Source organism: Chinchilla lanigera, unplaced genomic scaffold (assembly GCF_000276665.1).
Source record: "Chinchilla lanigera isolate Chin_1 unplaced genomic scaffold, ChiLan1.0 scaffold00085, whole genome shotgun sequence".
NCBI classification, from domain to species: domain Eukaryota; kingdom Metazoa; phylum Chordata; class Mammalia; order Rodentia; family Chinchillidae; genus Chinchilla; species Chinchilla lanigera.
Genome location: NW_004955486.1, coordinates 3,781,522 through 3,795,656, shown reverse-complemented (window position 1 = coordinate 3,795,656; position 14,135 = coordinate 3,781,522). Strand labels below are relative to the sequence as shown.

At 49.8% G+C, this 14,135-nt stretch overlaps 1 protein-coding gene across 1 annotated transcript in view; it reads right to left on the bottom strand.

Annotated features, from left to right (window-relative positions):
• Clstn1 (calsyntenin 1) overlaps positions 1 to 14,135 on the bottom strand; it is a gene marked incomplete at its 5' end in the record, with an annotated part of 106,890 nt that overhangs the window by 18,202 nt on the left and 74,553 nt on the right. Inside the window, 3 exon segments of the mRNA XM_013504165.1 lie at positions 664 to 872; positions 2,727 to 2,922; positions 4,065 to 4,094. Of these exon segments, the coding sequence (XP_013359619.1) occupies positions 664 to 872; positions 2,727 to 2,922; positions 4,065 to 4,094 (435 nt within the window).

The following is a 14,135-nucleotide window of genomic DNA, read 5'->3' as shown; positions in this document are numbered from 1 at the left end:
AGCCCAGGCTGGTTTTGAACTCATAGCAATCCTGCCTTAGCCTCTCAAGTGCTGGAATTACATGCAGACACCACTATGCCCAGCAGAACCCTGCTCTTGGAACGTGAGTGCAGACTCACATTTACCCATAATTCCATTAAAGATGCTATACTGCATATTAACAATGGAGACACATATCATCATTAAGAAATTCTAACCTCATAAGAAGGTCAAGTTCCAGAGAGCTACTTTTATTCCATTACTAAGGCCAGAGTGGGCCTAGCAGAAGTAATGCAGTATGAACCCCCCATCCACGATGAGGTGGGGGCTGGAGGTGCCACTCAGAAGGAGAGCGCCTGCCAGCACGCCGAGGCCCTGGGCTCCTTCCCCTGCGCCGCTGGGGATGGGAAAACAAAGACCAGACAGAAAGTGCTAATTGCATAGAGGTCAGGCTCACTCCGAGGCCTGCGGATGGAGCAGCGGGGAGAAGCAGAGGGTCGGAGGCAGGCGGAGCAAAGGTCTTATTTGATACGGTGGAAAAGAAGAAAGGGAAGCCCCAGCAGACACGAGACCTCCAGCTCCCGAGAAGCTATCAAGACAGACTGGAGACTCATGCCACCCACCACCGGTGCTGAGGGATGGCACAGGTCAAGGCCACTCTCGACATGGCTGCTCTGCTCTCACCATCTTTGTCCACAGCGAAGGGCATGTCTGGAGTGACGATCTCATAGCTGCAGATCTGGCTGAACTGAGGGGAGCAGTCTGCGTCCACGGCTTCCACGCGCAGGATGCTGTCATACTGCCTGCCCTCGGTGACCGTTGCCTTGTAGGACTTCTCCTTGAACACGGGTGCATACTCATTCACGTCATTCACCTGGATGTGGACCGTTGCTCTGGAGAAAGAAGAGGAAACAGCTGTTTTGGGCGTTTCATTCTGTTTTTCACCCAAAGAATACCAATTCTGCCCTATTTTTAAATTTATTTTTCGCTGCTACCTTGTTTCATGAAATTCACGATAAAGACAAAAAAATTAAACCAAACTTCACTGTTTTCAGTTCAGCACGGGCCAAAAGAAAGTTAAAATAAGGATCTAGGTTGATTCCTCCACGTCCTTAAAGCTGAGTAAAAATCAATAATATATAAGAAAGGAGACCTGGGGCTGGGGATGCAGCTCGGTGGCGGAGACCTTTCTTGGTCTTTTTTTTTTTTTTTTTTTTGTACAGGGAATTGAACTCAGGACCTTGCGCTTGCCAGGCAGGTGCTTATGCTGCTGAGCTATATCCCCGGCCTGTGGAGGCCTTTCTTGTCTAGCATGTATGCGCCCCTGGGTTCAGTTCCCAGTATAGCTGGGTGCAGGGAAAAGACAGATACTTTAGATTTTTCTCTGACAGTGTGGGCCAGGGAGTGAAGATGGGTGATCTATTTATATCAGGTACCTGTCTGTTCTCCAATTACAAAGATAAAAGACATTTCATTGGCTGGGCATGGTAGTGCACACCTGTAATCCCAGCACTGGGGGTGCTGAGGCAAGAGTATTGCTGTGAGTTTGAGGCCAGCCTGGGCTACAAAGTGAGTTTGAGGCCAGCCTGGGCTACAAAGTGAGTTCAAGGCCAGCTTGCACTGCATAGTGAAACCCTGTGTCAAAAAAAAGAAGAAAAGAACAGAGAAAGAAAGAAAGGAAAAAAGACATTCTATCATAAAAATCCAGAGGTAAAAAAGTAGGGTCAAAGGAAGAAAAGTGCAAGAAAATAGAAGAAGCGTGGCAAAGTTTGATGATGAGAGTTAAACTCTGTCCTAGAAGGAGCAGGTGGAGCCTGAGAACAAGGGTGCCCCCTGGGAAGCCACCGGGATGAAGGCGACAGCGAAGGGGGCGGCCCCTACTGCCACTTTCCAGACTCCAGCTGGGTACCAAGAAAACTAGGTTCCCAATGATAAGAGTTGTAGATTTCACAGGCTACTCATCAGTCCATGTTTCTGAGTTGGTCAGGGTACCTGGCCAAAACACGATCCTTTGCAAGGGGAACAGCAAAGTCACGCTGTGTAAAGGACGAGAGTGACTCACTAGCAAGCACACCCCACTGCTCACTGAGCGCTTCCACATCCCAAAGGCATCAGATGCAGCCCTCGCCATGGGTGTGTGATGGCAACTGGTCCCCAGCCCCCAGTCCTGAGCAGACATGCTAAGAACAAACGGAGCCTTGACAATATTGAACTGCTTTGGGTCAAAGGGCTGGCAAGTGGCAGAGACAGACTAGAGTCTCCATCTGCACCTTGTACCGTCCTGCGTCTCACACTCGGGATAGTGGAAGTGGGGCTACTGCTTCGCTGGTGCAGGTAATCAACCTCCTGCCCTTGGGGTTTACCGGAAAACATGAACACAACAAAGACATACCCTTCCTCAGGGAAAGGTGGACTTCTGGAAATGTTCAATGTAGGGCCTGTTTCTTCAATGGAGCGTGTGGCGTGAGATCATTCATTCATTCATTTTCCAGAGCCTGCTGCCATTAGTGAGGGCACACACTGAGACTCTTCCGCCTCGAATTTCAAAACAGTCTGGGGGCACAGGCACCAGCCCGTCCCTCCCTTACCTCGCGCACACACGCACATCTCCTCAGTGGGTTCTCATCCCTCCTTGCCAGCTGGCTTACTTATTTTTTTATTTTTTTGGTATCAGGACTCAAACTCAGGACCTTGCGCTTGCCAGGCAGGCGCTGTGCCGCTGAGCTGTACCCCTGACCCCCGCTTACTTATGAGACTTCTTCACGCCGGTGCCGTCAGGGCCCTTCCCGCAGTCGTAGGCCTGGATGGTGAACGTGTAGTCTTTCTGCAGCTCACAGTCCAGTTTCTCCTTGGAGCGAATTATCCCCTCGCCAGTGGACTTATCCACGACCACTGCGTCAAAGGGGACATTCTGCCCATGAATTTTAAAGCCACAAATCTCACCTGGGGAGTCAAGCACAACAAGTCAGGATTTCTGCCATGCGAACCTTCTGCACATCGCCCTCCTCCCCCAAAGGAAATAAATGACAACAATTCGGCAGCCAGGGATTGGAGGGTCCGTGGACAAAGCAGGGGGCACTGTGCTTTAACACGGGTGAGTTCTGGGGCTTTAGTCAAAAGAAGCAGAGTCTGGCTTCCCAAGCAACATGTGTACTTTGCATCCACTCATGCAGGAATACAAAAGAGAGAGAGAGAGAGAACATAGACAGGCATTCCACAGGAGCACTTAGAGGGCTCGAGGGCAAAGGAGACTCATTAGTGGACAGCCAAGGCCGGAGCACACCGGGGCTGCCCTGGCCACCCGAGGGCCGAGGGCCGAGGACCGGGCAGCTCTTTGGATTTGGACCAGGGAGAGGATAAAATGCACAGTTAAGTGTGGAGAAAGAAAGAAGCGTGAGAAATAGGACCAGCACCGTAATTACAGAAATTCTGTCAAGAAAAAGTCCAAAGAACCAAGTCTTCCTGTGCAATGAGCCTGGCTAAAATTAGGGAATCAAAACAAACTGCTAAACGAGAGGTAGAAATACCAACTTTCAGGCATCCATTTCAACAGCTGTCACCCGGTTCTGTCACGGGGAGGGATTTGCTACCCTTTTGTGGGGGCTTTATCCTATCAACCCCGAAAGACACCAGCTTGGGAACTTCGCTACAGCTGAATTGGCTTCAAAGCTGAATGAAGAGTTCGAAATCCACATTTCTGTCCTTGCCCGTGGAGGAACAATCATAAACGATTGGATGTATATATGAAACTTCACGAACAGTATTTCACATAAAAATCAGACCGAACTCGTCCACAACTCCAACACAGAAAATTGTTATGAAACAAATCTCTGAAGTTCAATTAAACAAAAATGCATGGTACTGTCCATGTAGTTCAAATGGATGTCTGATTTCCAGATATTTCTAACCAAGGGTCTGATAACATACACCCTCCATCAATACATTTAAAAATAGGGACAAAGTAGGAGAATAAATAGGGGCAAAGGAGCATGACAGTTGCTTCTGTTTAAGGGCTGATTCCCAATTTTATCAACTAAGTTAGTGGGTTAATATTCATAAGAGGGAGACAAAGAACCCTTGATCACCTTCTTTGGTGACTGTCACCTCAAAACTCTCTAAAGAGAGAAAAGATAAACCCATGTCAGTAATTCAGGAAAGAGTGGAGATGGCACAACAAGGAAATAAAGTCAAAGATGCACATATTACACGGAAAAGCTTGATGTGTAATTTAACAATACACTCAGTAGCCACCTACTAGAATTCCTACAGCCAAACTGGATCCTCTGTAGCAAAATGTTATTTTGAATCCCGCTTACCATGAGCTACTCCGTAATTTTTAAAGGACACTAATTTAGGAACGAGATTGTGCTAGGAGATTTCCTAACAGCCCCAGGTGTCTAAATTGTTTTCTTTTCAAACATTTGGATGGCGGGAGTGAACAAGTTAGCCTGTGGTTTCCATTCTCAGGCTGAGTTCTCTTAGCTAGATCCTAGCAGCACGCAACCCCTCATCAGATCTAGGGAGGCAAACATCTGGAAGAAAAGGCTTTAACCCTTCATGCTTATACATACCGATGGTTTCTAATCAGAAGCACCTCACCAAAGGAACAAGTATGAACCCTCCACTAGTGAACGTCTGCTTAATGTGAAACGCAGGAGATCAAAACGAGGTGCAACGACACTACGCTGACCACCACTTCACCCTGCGAAAACACCTCCTACCCATACCCAGTCAGCACAGGTCCTGCGACCACTCGGAACCGACAGAGAGCAGAGCTGAGCATGCGTGGCCCTTCACGGACACACTCACGCCATCTGCCATCTCCTCTCCACCAAGGTAGCACTCTTTGCCTTCCTTTCCTTTGCTTTTTGAAAGATTTTGCCATTTATTTCTCCTGAACAGTGCTGTTTTATTTTGCATGATTAAAAGGCTTTAAAAATGGTGTCAGGTGCCATGCAGTTTTTGTGACTTGGTTTTTATACAACCTTCGGCATTTTAAGACGCACTCACCCTGGCTGCTATATGCAGCTATGGTTTATTCCTTGCCACTGTTACCTCCTCATGAGAATCCCCTGAATTAAAACATGCAGCATGCTTAACACATTGCCTGTCACAGAGAAAGCATTTTGACAAACGACTGCTATTACCATCATCTTTCATTTATGCTTTTTTTTTTTTTGGTCTTTTTGAGACAGGGTCTCGCTGTGTAGCTCAGGCTGGCCTTGAGCTCACTTTGTAGCTCAGGCTGGTCTCAAACTCCCAAAGATCTCCTGCCTCAGTCTCCTGAGTGCTGGGGATTACAGGAGTGTGCCACCACACCCAACTTCTTTCATTTATTCTTTTTTTTTTTTTTTGTCCTTTTGAGAAGGGTCTCACTATATAGTCAGGCTGGCCTTGAACTCATTATTCGTCCAGGCTAGCCTCAAACTCGAAGTAATCCTCCTACCTTAGCCTCCCAAATCCTGGGATTACAGGCATGCACCACCACACCCAGCTATCCATCAATAACATTTTACTGGGCCACAAATATGCCGTCAGTGTAGGAATGGTCGCCACCTGTGTTCTCAGTACAATGGCAGAGTTTACTGCTGCTGCAAAAGACCCTCTGGACTGCTGAGCCTACCCACCCACTGTTCAGCTCCTTTAGGGAAAGGCGCTGGTCCTCACCCTAGAGTAGAAGCACTGGGTACCAGAGTGCCACCTGTGTGCTGGGATGTGCTGACTCACTGTACTATCCACGCTTTCTGGATGTGTGGCAGCATCACGTGACACGTTCACAGTAACTCAGGAGTCCACTTCCTCCATGGAGTCCCATGTGAGGTACTGCGCGTCCATGTGTTGCTGCACTGACCGTGGCTGCAGTGTGCTCCCTGACCAGGGCGCCAGGCTCTGGAAAGCATGGATGAAGACCCTGAGCACTGGCGTGAGTAAAGTCACAGACGCAGCTGCTGCTGAACCAGGGTAAAGACACCCTGGCCCCAGCAATGTCCTGGTTAAGTTTTTGGTTTTGAGAAGACAGGGTCTTACTGTGTTGCTCAGGCTAGTCCTAAGCTCTTGGGCTTAGAGGCTCCTCCTCCTCAGCCTCCCACCCCATTAGGCTATAAGCACAACCCTTGAGACCGACTCGCTGAGGGCGGCTCAGGAGGAATGGGACCGTTCGCCAGCTGTTGTAAACACTCCACAACCTTCGAGAAATCAGGCTGGCGGGGAGGCAGGAGGGATCTGGAGCAAAGGAGGCTACTGGGTGTTTCCATCTGACTGCAGTGTCCACAGTGAAATGATGTCTGGGCAGAGAGGGAGGAAGTGAAGGAAGCAACCACACGGTTATCCGGGAAGAATTTCAGACAGCAGAACAGCAGTGCGAAGGCCAGCTCCATGAGGAGGACCGGGCTGCCTGGTAGCTGAGCTCAGGCACATGCAGTCTGCAGAGATGGGAACTCTGAAGCTACACGGTGCCTGGCCCCGGCTCCTGCAAGAATTGTGGCTTCTGGGCAGAGAGATGGACACAGGTGTCACGTATCCTGAAAGGAGTCGTCCACCGGGGGCAGGGACCTTAGCCGGCAATGCCAGCAGGAGGCATTGAGGACAGTGCTGGGTCAGGTGGGCACTAAGAAGGGGGCAGAACTGGGAGGAAACCTGCAGGAGAGGCCGAGGCTGCCGGACCGGGAACCCAAGCTGAGGCTGCCTTTCACTAACCTGGGACTGTAGCCAGGAGGTGGGAGTGGGCCTCACGCTCCAGCTCTGCACCACGGTCTGCAAGACAGTGCGTGAGTGTGGGGATCCTGGAACGGTGTCTCAAAGGTGTGATCAATAAACAGAAGAACATAAATGACTTACTGGAAAGCACACTCTATTTCCAGGCTGCTCTCCAAAGACTAGATTTGATCCATTTATAAGGAGAACAGCAAAAAAGCTGAACAGTGTCCCTTCCACCACGAGCGTGCACGCCAAGGAGGCTCCTTCCCCTGGTCCCCAGGGCCTGGGGCCTCAGATCTGCTGGCACTCACTGCCTTGCTGGCCAGGCAGGGCCTTCAACACCGCCTCACAGGGGCAGCTTGACGCACAGAGCAGCTGGCACCCACCGCCTCTGCCTGGTCTATTCCTTCAAACCCTGGCTCTGATGTACTGCAAGAGACCAGCAAGCGCTGCAGATGGGGGGGCACTGTTCAAAGGCAGTGCCTCAGTTTGCCTGATGGGGCCACTGGTGGAACTGTGACAGAGGCAAAGGCAAAGCATCGGGCTCAGTGGCTGCCATTCCCCTGGCCAGCTTCACCACTGGCTTGCTTGGAGGGTGCTTTTAGCTTTTTGTTTTTGTTTTGGTATCAGGGATGAACCCAGGGCCTCTGCACTGACTGAGCTCCATCCCCAGCCCTTTTTTTTTATTTTGAAACAGGATCTCACTAAATCACCCAGGCTGGCCCAAACCTGTGAATCTCTTGCCTCAGCCTCCCAGAATGCTAGGGATACAGGGGTACACCACCAAGCCTGGCTGTGCGGAGTATTTTAAGCAAGTCCCAGACATGTGTCCCATCTACAACAGCGCAGTAGGTGACACGAACAGAAATGCTGTCTCACGTAACTATAACGCCACCGCAGCCAACAGCATCCAGCGATTGCCCAGGTATTTTCAAGTGCGCACCTAGCTCTCTGCCTGGCAGACTCTTTCATGATCTCCCTCCCTAGGACAGAGCAGGGCTGTGAGTAACCCCCTCTCCCAGGGGTGCATCTGTCAGTGCTGACGCCCTCACTGAGTTCCTGCCTCCCGGGCATGTCCAGTTCAGAGTCACACACACCACAGGGCTCACACCCCTGGCCCTGCACACACAGGGGTACTTCCACCCCGGCTAGCCTGACTCAGCCTTCTTCCTGCAGCCTCCCACAGTGCGAGGGAGGATTCTCAGCACCACGGCTCACATCTGATGTCCTTTCGGCCCTGTCCCTCTCAACCCAGAGCAGACCCCACACCACTGTTTTGCTTCACAATCGACCTAAAACCCTGCTTGTAAGTTGGGGTGTAGCTCAGGGGTGAGCGCTCGCCTAGCAGGGCGAGACCTGGGCCCCCTCACCAGAACTCCTGACTTAGCAGCTCTAGCGCAAGGCCAGGTAACATGTGTCTCCCTCCCACCCGCTGTCCTGAGGATGCCTGCCGTCTAAACTCCGTCATCCACGCCTCTCCCCGCTGGCCCTAAACCGTAACCCTCCTAGCCTCCCGGGCGCATGCTCCACAGTGCTGGTTTCACCTTCCCACCTAGACCACCAGGGCTCGGAGACGGAGACCAACCTCTATGCTTTCTGTAAGCAGCAGCAAGCCCAGCATCTGATGGCTACGGATCCCAAACCTGTTGGGGAGGCAACAGCACTGGACACCAGAGACTGCCCTGAACCGCCCCTCAAGGGCTCTGGCCATAGCTCAGGTTAAAGCAGAGAACACTACAGTTTGTTCCAATTATTCCTGCACTTTCCACCCAAGCATGGATGGAACACTGTTCCACACAGCAAAAACACTGAAGGACCCAAACTCTCAGCAAATTCTGTGACAGCTTTTACAGAAAGTACCAGGCATCTCAATACCTGAATATGCAAGGTGCCCAGGGATACGAAGTACCATTATACTTTATAACTATGTATTACAAGTAGAAAATGCAATGTCTTAAACTATTTAAAGTCAACACTAACAAATTCTTATATTTTCAACACACAAAAATGGCAATCTCACCAGGCGTGGTTGGCATATGCTTGTAATCCCAGCACTTGGAAGGCTGAGGCAGGAGGATCGCCCTGAGTTTGAAACTAGCCTGGACTACACAGTGAGACTCTGTCCCAGAAAACCAAAAATCAAACAACAAAAATTGACAGTCTCTCATGAGTCAGCCTGGCTCATCCAACTCCCTGCTGCAAGCACATGGACCTGGCTCCATCTGCCAAACAAGCCACTGCAGACAGTGGGGTGGCAGCGGGCCCTATGGGTCATCGCCAAGACGCGTGAGTCACGGAAGCACCAAGCACAGGGAAAAAGCTCCAGACCTTCTGAGGAAGGTCTCAGCACATTCCAAACAAAACAGCACTCCAGACTCTTTCCAGACGCCCCTCATCCCACCATGTTCAGCACCTCTAGGAAGCAGGCTGCCGGTAGGGGTCCTGCTGCTCTGGGCAAACTGAGCTGTGACCTCCACAAGCATGCGCAGGGTGCCCACATGCCCCGGGGAGCACCAACATGACCGGCACAAAACAGACAACAAGGTCATCACCCCCCAGCCCAGGCGGCTGGCAGACCTGCGCCGAGCCAGCTTCCTCACTGGGAGATGGGCACAGTGACGGCGCATCAGTGTCAGCTGCCCTGCCCCGTGGTGGAGCTGAGCTAACGCAGCCTCACGGCCAAAGCTCAGGAGCCAGATCTGGCCTCTGTCTTATGCCACAATTACTTTAAAAAACTGAAAAAAATGGAACACTAACAAGACTTCTGTATAGAGACAGAAAGATACTTCTTATAGAACATTACATGAAAATATACTTCCAGAAGATTCTCTTATCAATAATACCACCAGCAGCAAACACTGCATACAGTACTATGTTTCAGGTTATGTTCTTTTTCATGTGCGCATGCGTGCATGTGGGCATTCTGGGCAAGCTACACCCCACCCTCAGCTACCATTTTAAGCTCTTCACACACACAATAAGCTAACATTCCTCAAGTCCTATGAGGTTTGTGATCTTACTATCCTTTCACAGATGATGGAAGTACAGCTCAGACAGGGCAAGTAACTTGCCCAGGCCACACAGCCGACACGCAGCAGAGCCAAGGTTCAAACCAGCTGGTGTCAGGGTCGCTGGGTTGGGGGTGGGGTTTTCTGCGATGGGAGGGTGTTGCCATGGTGCTACGGTGCTCCCTTCCTCACACCGGCAGGGCGAGCTTGGTACCTACTGGGTGTGGTCGCCCACACCTATCACCCAATACTCAGGGGCTGAGGGTGGAGGGTCAAGAGTGCAAGGCCAGCCTAGGCAGCTTATTGAGATCCTGTCTCAGAATACAACTACAGAAGAGCTGGGGTGTTGCTCGATGACAGAGCACTTGCTTGGCTGGACAAGGCCCTGGGCTCAATCCCCAGAAGCACAGGAAAGAAGAGTCTATCCCCAAGAGAACTGGAAACCTATGCCCAGACGGGACTTGCACACAGACTCCCACAGCAGCCTTGTTCCTAACAGCCAGACAGAGGGAATAATTCAGTGTTCCTGGAGGAGGAATAGGTCAACAAAAACGTGGCATGTGCACACCATGGTACGTTGCTGGCAACAGAAAAGGAAACAGGACCAGCAGATGCTACAGCACAGAGGAACCCTGGAATCGCTGTGTTAAGTAAAAGGCAGCATCACAAAAAGCCAGGTACTGCATTGATATGAAATACCAGTGTGCAAATCCACAGGGGCTGCGGGCGGCTGGGGCTGAGGTGTGCCTGGTGACTGGAACAAGGGCTCTTTCTGGGTGAGGAAAAGGATCTGGAATAAGATGATGGTCAACAGGTGAGCAGTCTTACAAATTTGAGTGACTTTTACGGTGTGTGAATTATATTTCCTAGGGAAGGAGGGACAGAGGGAAGGAGGTACGAAAGGGACTGTGTGTCGTGGGGATCTCTGGGAGGGAAGTAGTCACTTACCTGTCTACTGTGGCAAATACGGCTCCCTCACCACGGGACCTGGGTCTAAACTGCTTCTCTATGTAAGTTTTTGTTTTAATCCTTATTTTTTTTAGCATATAATTTTGCACACTAAAACATACAAGGCTCGTAGCCAGATGAGGTGGTGCATGCCTGTAATCCCTGCAACTAGGAGGCGAAGGCAGGAGGATTGCTGTGAGTTTGAGGCCAGCCTGGGCTACATGGTGGGTTTAAGGGCAGCCTGCGCTACAGAGTGAGACCCCGCCTCAAACGAACAAACACACACATTAAAAAAAAAAAACAGAGAAACTCTCTGGCTACTGTGCTACACACCTATAATCCCATCACTCTGGGAGGCTGAGGCAAAAGGGTCACAAGCTTGAGCCCAGTCTGGGCAACTGAGCTAGACCCTGTCTCAAAAAAATTAAATTAAATTTTAAAAGGGCTGGGGATGTAGCTCAGTGTGAAGGTATGGGTTCAATTCCCTCTACAATCAAAAAGAAACTCCAAAGGATCACTACAACATAAAATTTTACAGGTATTATCACATCATAGTAATAATAAATTTGATGATACAATAAGATGAGAAAAAAATAGGTGACTTTATTGCTGTGACTCTTCCCTTCAAAGTCAGGATGTGACTTCCTGCTTCCTGTATAACTTCCTGCAGTTATAAAGGCAGCCACGGCATTGACAGAGCGAGCCCCCGGCCTGGACTGGAGTCCCGCCTCTTCAGCTAGCTGTGGGACCCAGAGCCAGTACTTAGCTGCTCAGTGCCTCAGTCCCTCCGGCACCCAGGGATGGCAGAAAGCGTGCTTACCTCTTAGGGCTGTGGAGGGTTAGACACAAACTCACACTGTGAAGCCTCCGGACTCGCCCTGGATACTGCTGCAGACGCCTTAAGACAAGCGTCACGCTAACAGTGCACCAGGACCGTGCTCCACAGACACCAGGACTGCGTACAGCGGACCTTCATAAGGGGCTCGAGGAAGAAAAAAAGAACTCTCGGCTGCTGTCGCTTTTTATTTCTTCTTTTTTTTTTTTTTACAACTCCCTTTAGTGGGGATCCTCCTGCCTTAGCTTCCCAAGCACTGGAATTATAGGTGTGCATCACCATGCCTAGCTCCTGCAGTCACTTCTTAAAAAGAATCATATGTACATAAATCTACTCAAAAACACACTCCAGATAACCCCACGAAAATCGCTGATATAACACTAAATGTCACACTCCTAAGGAACAACAGGATATAATTACCAAATGCGGCATGAGCGGTATACCTCTAAACATGACCATTAAAAAATCTAGGTAGATCCGGACATGGTGGTACATGCCTATAATCGCAGCACTTGGGAGGCTGAGGCAGAAGGATCGTTGCGAGTTCAAGACCAGCCTGGGCTACAAGGTGAGCTCAAGACCAGCCTAAACTGCATCGTGAGACCCTGTCTCAAAAAAAAAAAAAAAAAAAAAAACAACTAGGTAGACTCAGGCATGGTGGTGCACAACTATAATCCCAGCACTCTGGTGGCTGAGGCAGGACAGGAGGATCATATATTCCACCCCAGCCCGGGCAACTTAGTAACTCAGGAAAACCCTGTCTCAAAAAAATTTTAAAAAGTGCTAGAGCTACAGCTCAGTCTAAAGACCCTCAAATCAATACTGAAGAAAAAAAAAAAACCTAGGTAATCAGACCAACATACAAAGCTGGAAAGGATTTCAAATCTGGAGGTAAAACACAAGGAAATCACCTAGGTAACTAGACAAACCCTGCGGTGTGGTACATAGTGCCTCCTCCAATGTCCTTGTCCCCACCCCTCTTAGATACCTAGCGAACAAGCACAGCCCACTGGAAGTTCCCCCTCACTGACTCCGTGCAAGTGGGCCGCAGGTCATTCTTCTGAAGTGGATGTGCGCTTGAACAGAATGAAGCACAAATTTATTTTTCATTACTTCTTCAGCAGCAACCTCTCAGTCATTGCCCTCGATTTGATGTTTTTTTTTGTTTTTTTTTTTTTTGGTTTTTCTCTGGTACCAGGAACCGAACTCACGACCTTGCGCTTGCCAGGCAGGCGCTTTTGCCGCTAGCCTAAATCCCCAGCCTCTTTGATGGGTTTTTTTTGATCCAGGAATCAACTCAGGACCTTGCACTTGCCAGGCAGGCACTGTGCGGCTGAGCTATACCCCTGGCCCATTGCTCTCAACTTACAACAGGAAAATTAACATATGATACAAGTTTTGTCTGGTTTGACCTGGTTTTTGTTTAGTTTTGTTTTGTTGTTGTTTTTCAGTCCTGCGGCTTTCACACTGAGAGATATTTCCAGCTTTTTTTTTTTTTTTTGGTCTTTTTGAGACAGGACCTCACCATGTAGTTCAGGCTGACCTTCAGCTCACTTTGTAACCCAGGCTGGTCTTGAACTCGCAACCATCCCCCTGCCTCAGACTCCCAAGTGCTGGGATGACAGGCATGCGCCACCACACCTGGCTTTCTAGCCTTTTTGATTTTTATTTTGAGATAGCACACAATGGGTCAGATCTAAAATGCCCCCCAAAGGGCTCCCTATGTTCTAAGGCGGGGCTTTCGGAAGGTGACTGGATCGTAGGGTACATACTCATCAGCTGACCGTGCCATTCAGAGGTGCAACCTGGGAGGTGGTGGTCATGAGCGCTGTGACCAGCACAGTGTGTTCTGCCCTGGACCCCACTTCTCCCTCTGCCTCCTGGCTGCCATGGTGAGCAGCATTCCTCCAGCACACGGTGCCACTGCCATTTCTGCCTTGGAGCCCATCAACCCCGGGCAGGAACCATGAACCAAAACAAATCTCCTCGAACTTGGGGCCGTCAGGGATTTTGTTACAGCAGTGGGACTTACACAGGGTCTCGCTAAATTGCCCAGGCTGGGCTAGAATTTGTGATCCTCCCGCCTCAGCCTCCCAGATTGCCAGGATTTCAGATATGCACTGTCACACCCAGCTACGTGACACATTTTATACAAGTTCATCCAATTGTTTTTATCTGTCTCCAGGCAAACAGAACAACTGTTAATAACAGAAGTTTTGATCTGGAAAAAAGTCATGTGAAAACCGCTCAACTAACTGAGCCAGACGGACATGGTGGGGCATGCCTATAATCCCAGCGCTCAGGAGGCTGAGGCAAGAGGATTACCGTGAGTTCAAGGCCAGCCTGGGCTACATAAGCAAGTTTAAGGCCAGCCTGCACTACAGGCTGAGTGAGACCCCCGTCTCAAAACAAACAAACACAGACTAGCTCTGTAATGTCTATTCTGCCCTTAAGGCCAAGAAAAGGTCCAGTAGCACAAGACCCTTCTCCAAGTAAAGATGTTACCATAGTTGACATGACCAACAGCAGCTCTGATAGAGAAAAGGCTCGAAAATGCCACCCACACAGAAAGCTGTCCTGTGATGATCACCTCCAAAGCTATCCCAGTCATCTATTTCTATACAGACATAGGCTAGAATCCTTTTGTTTTTTCTTTCCTCATACTGGCA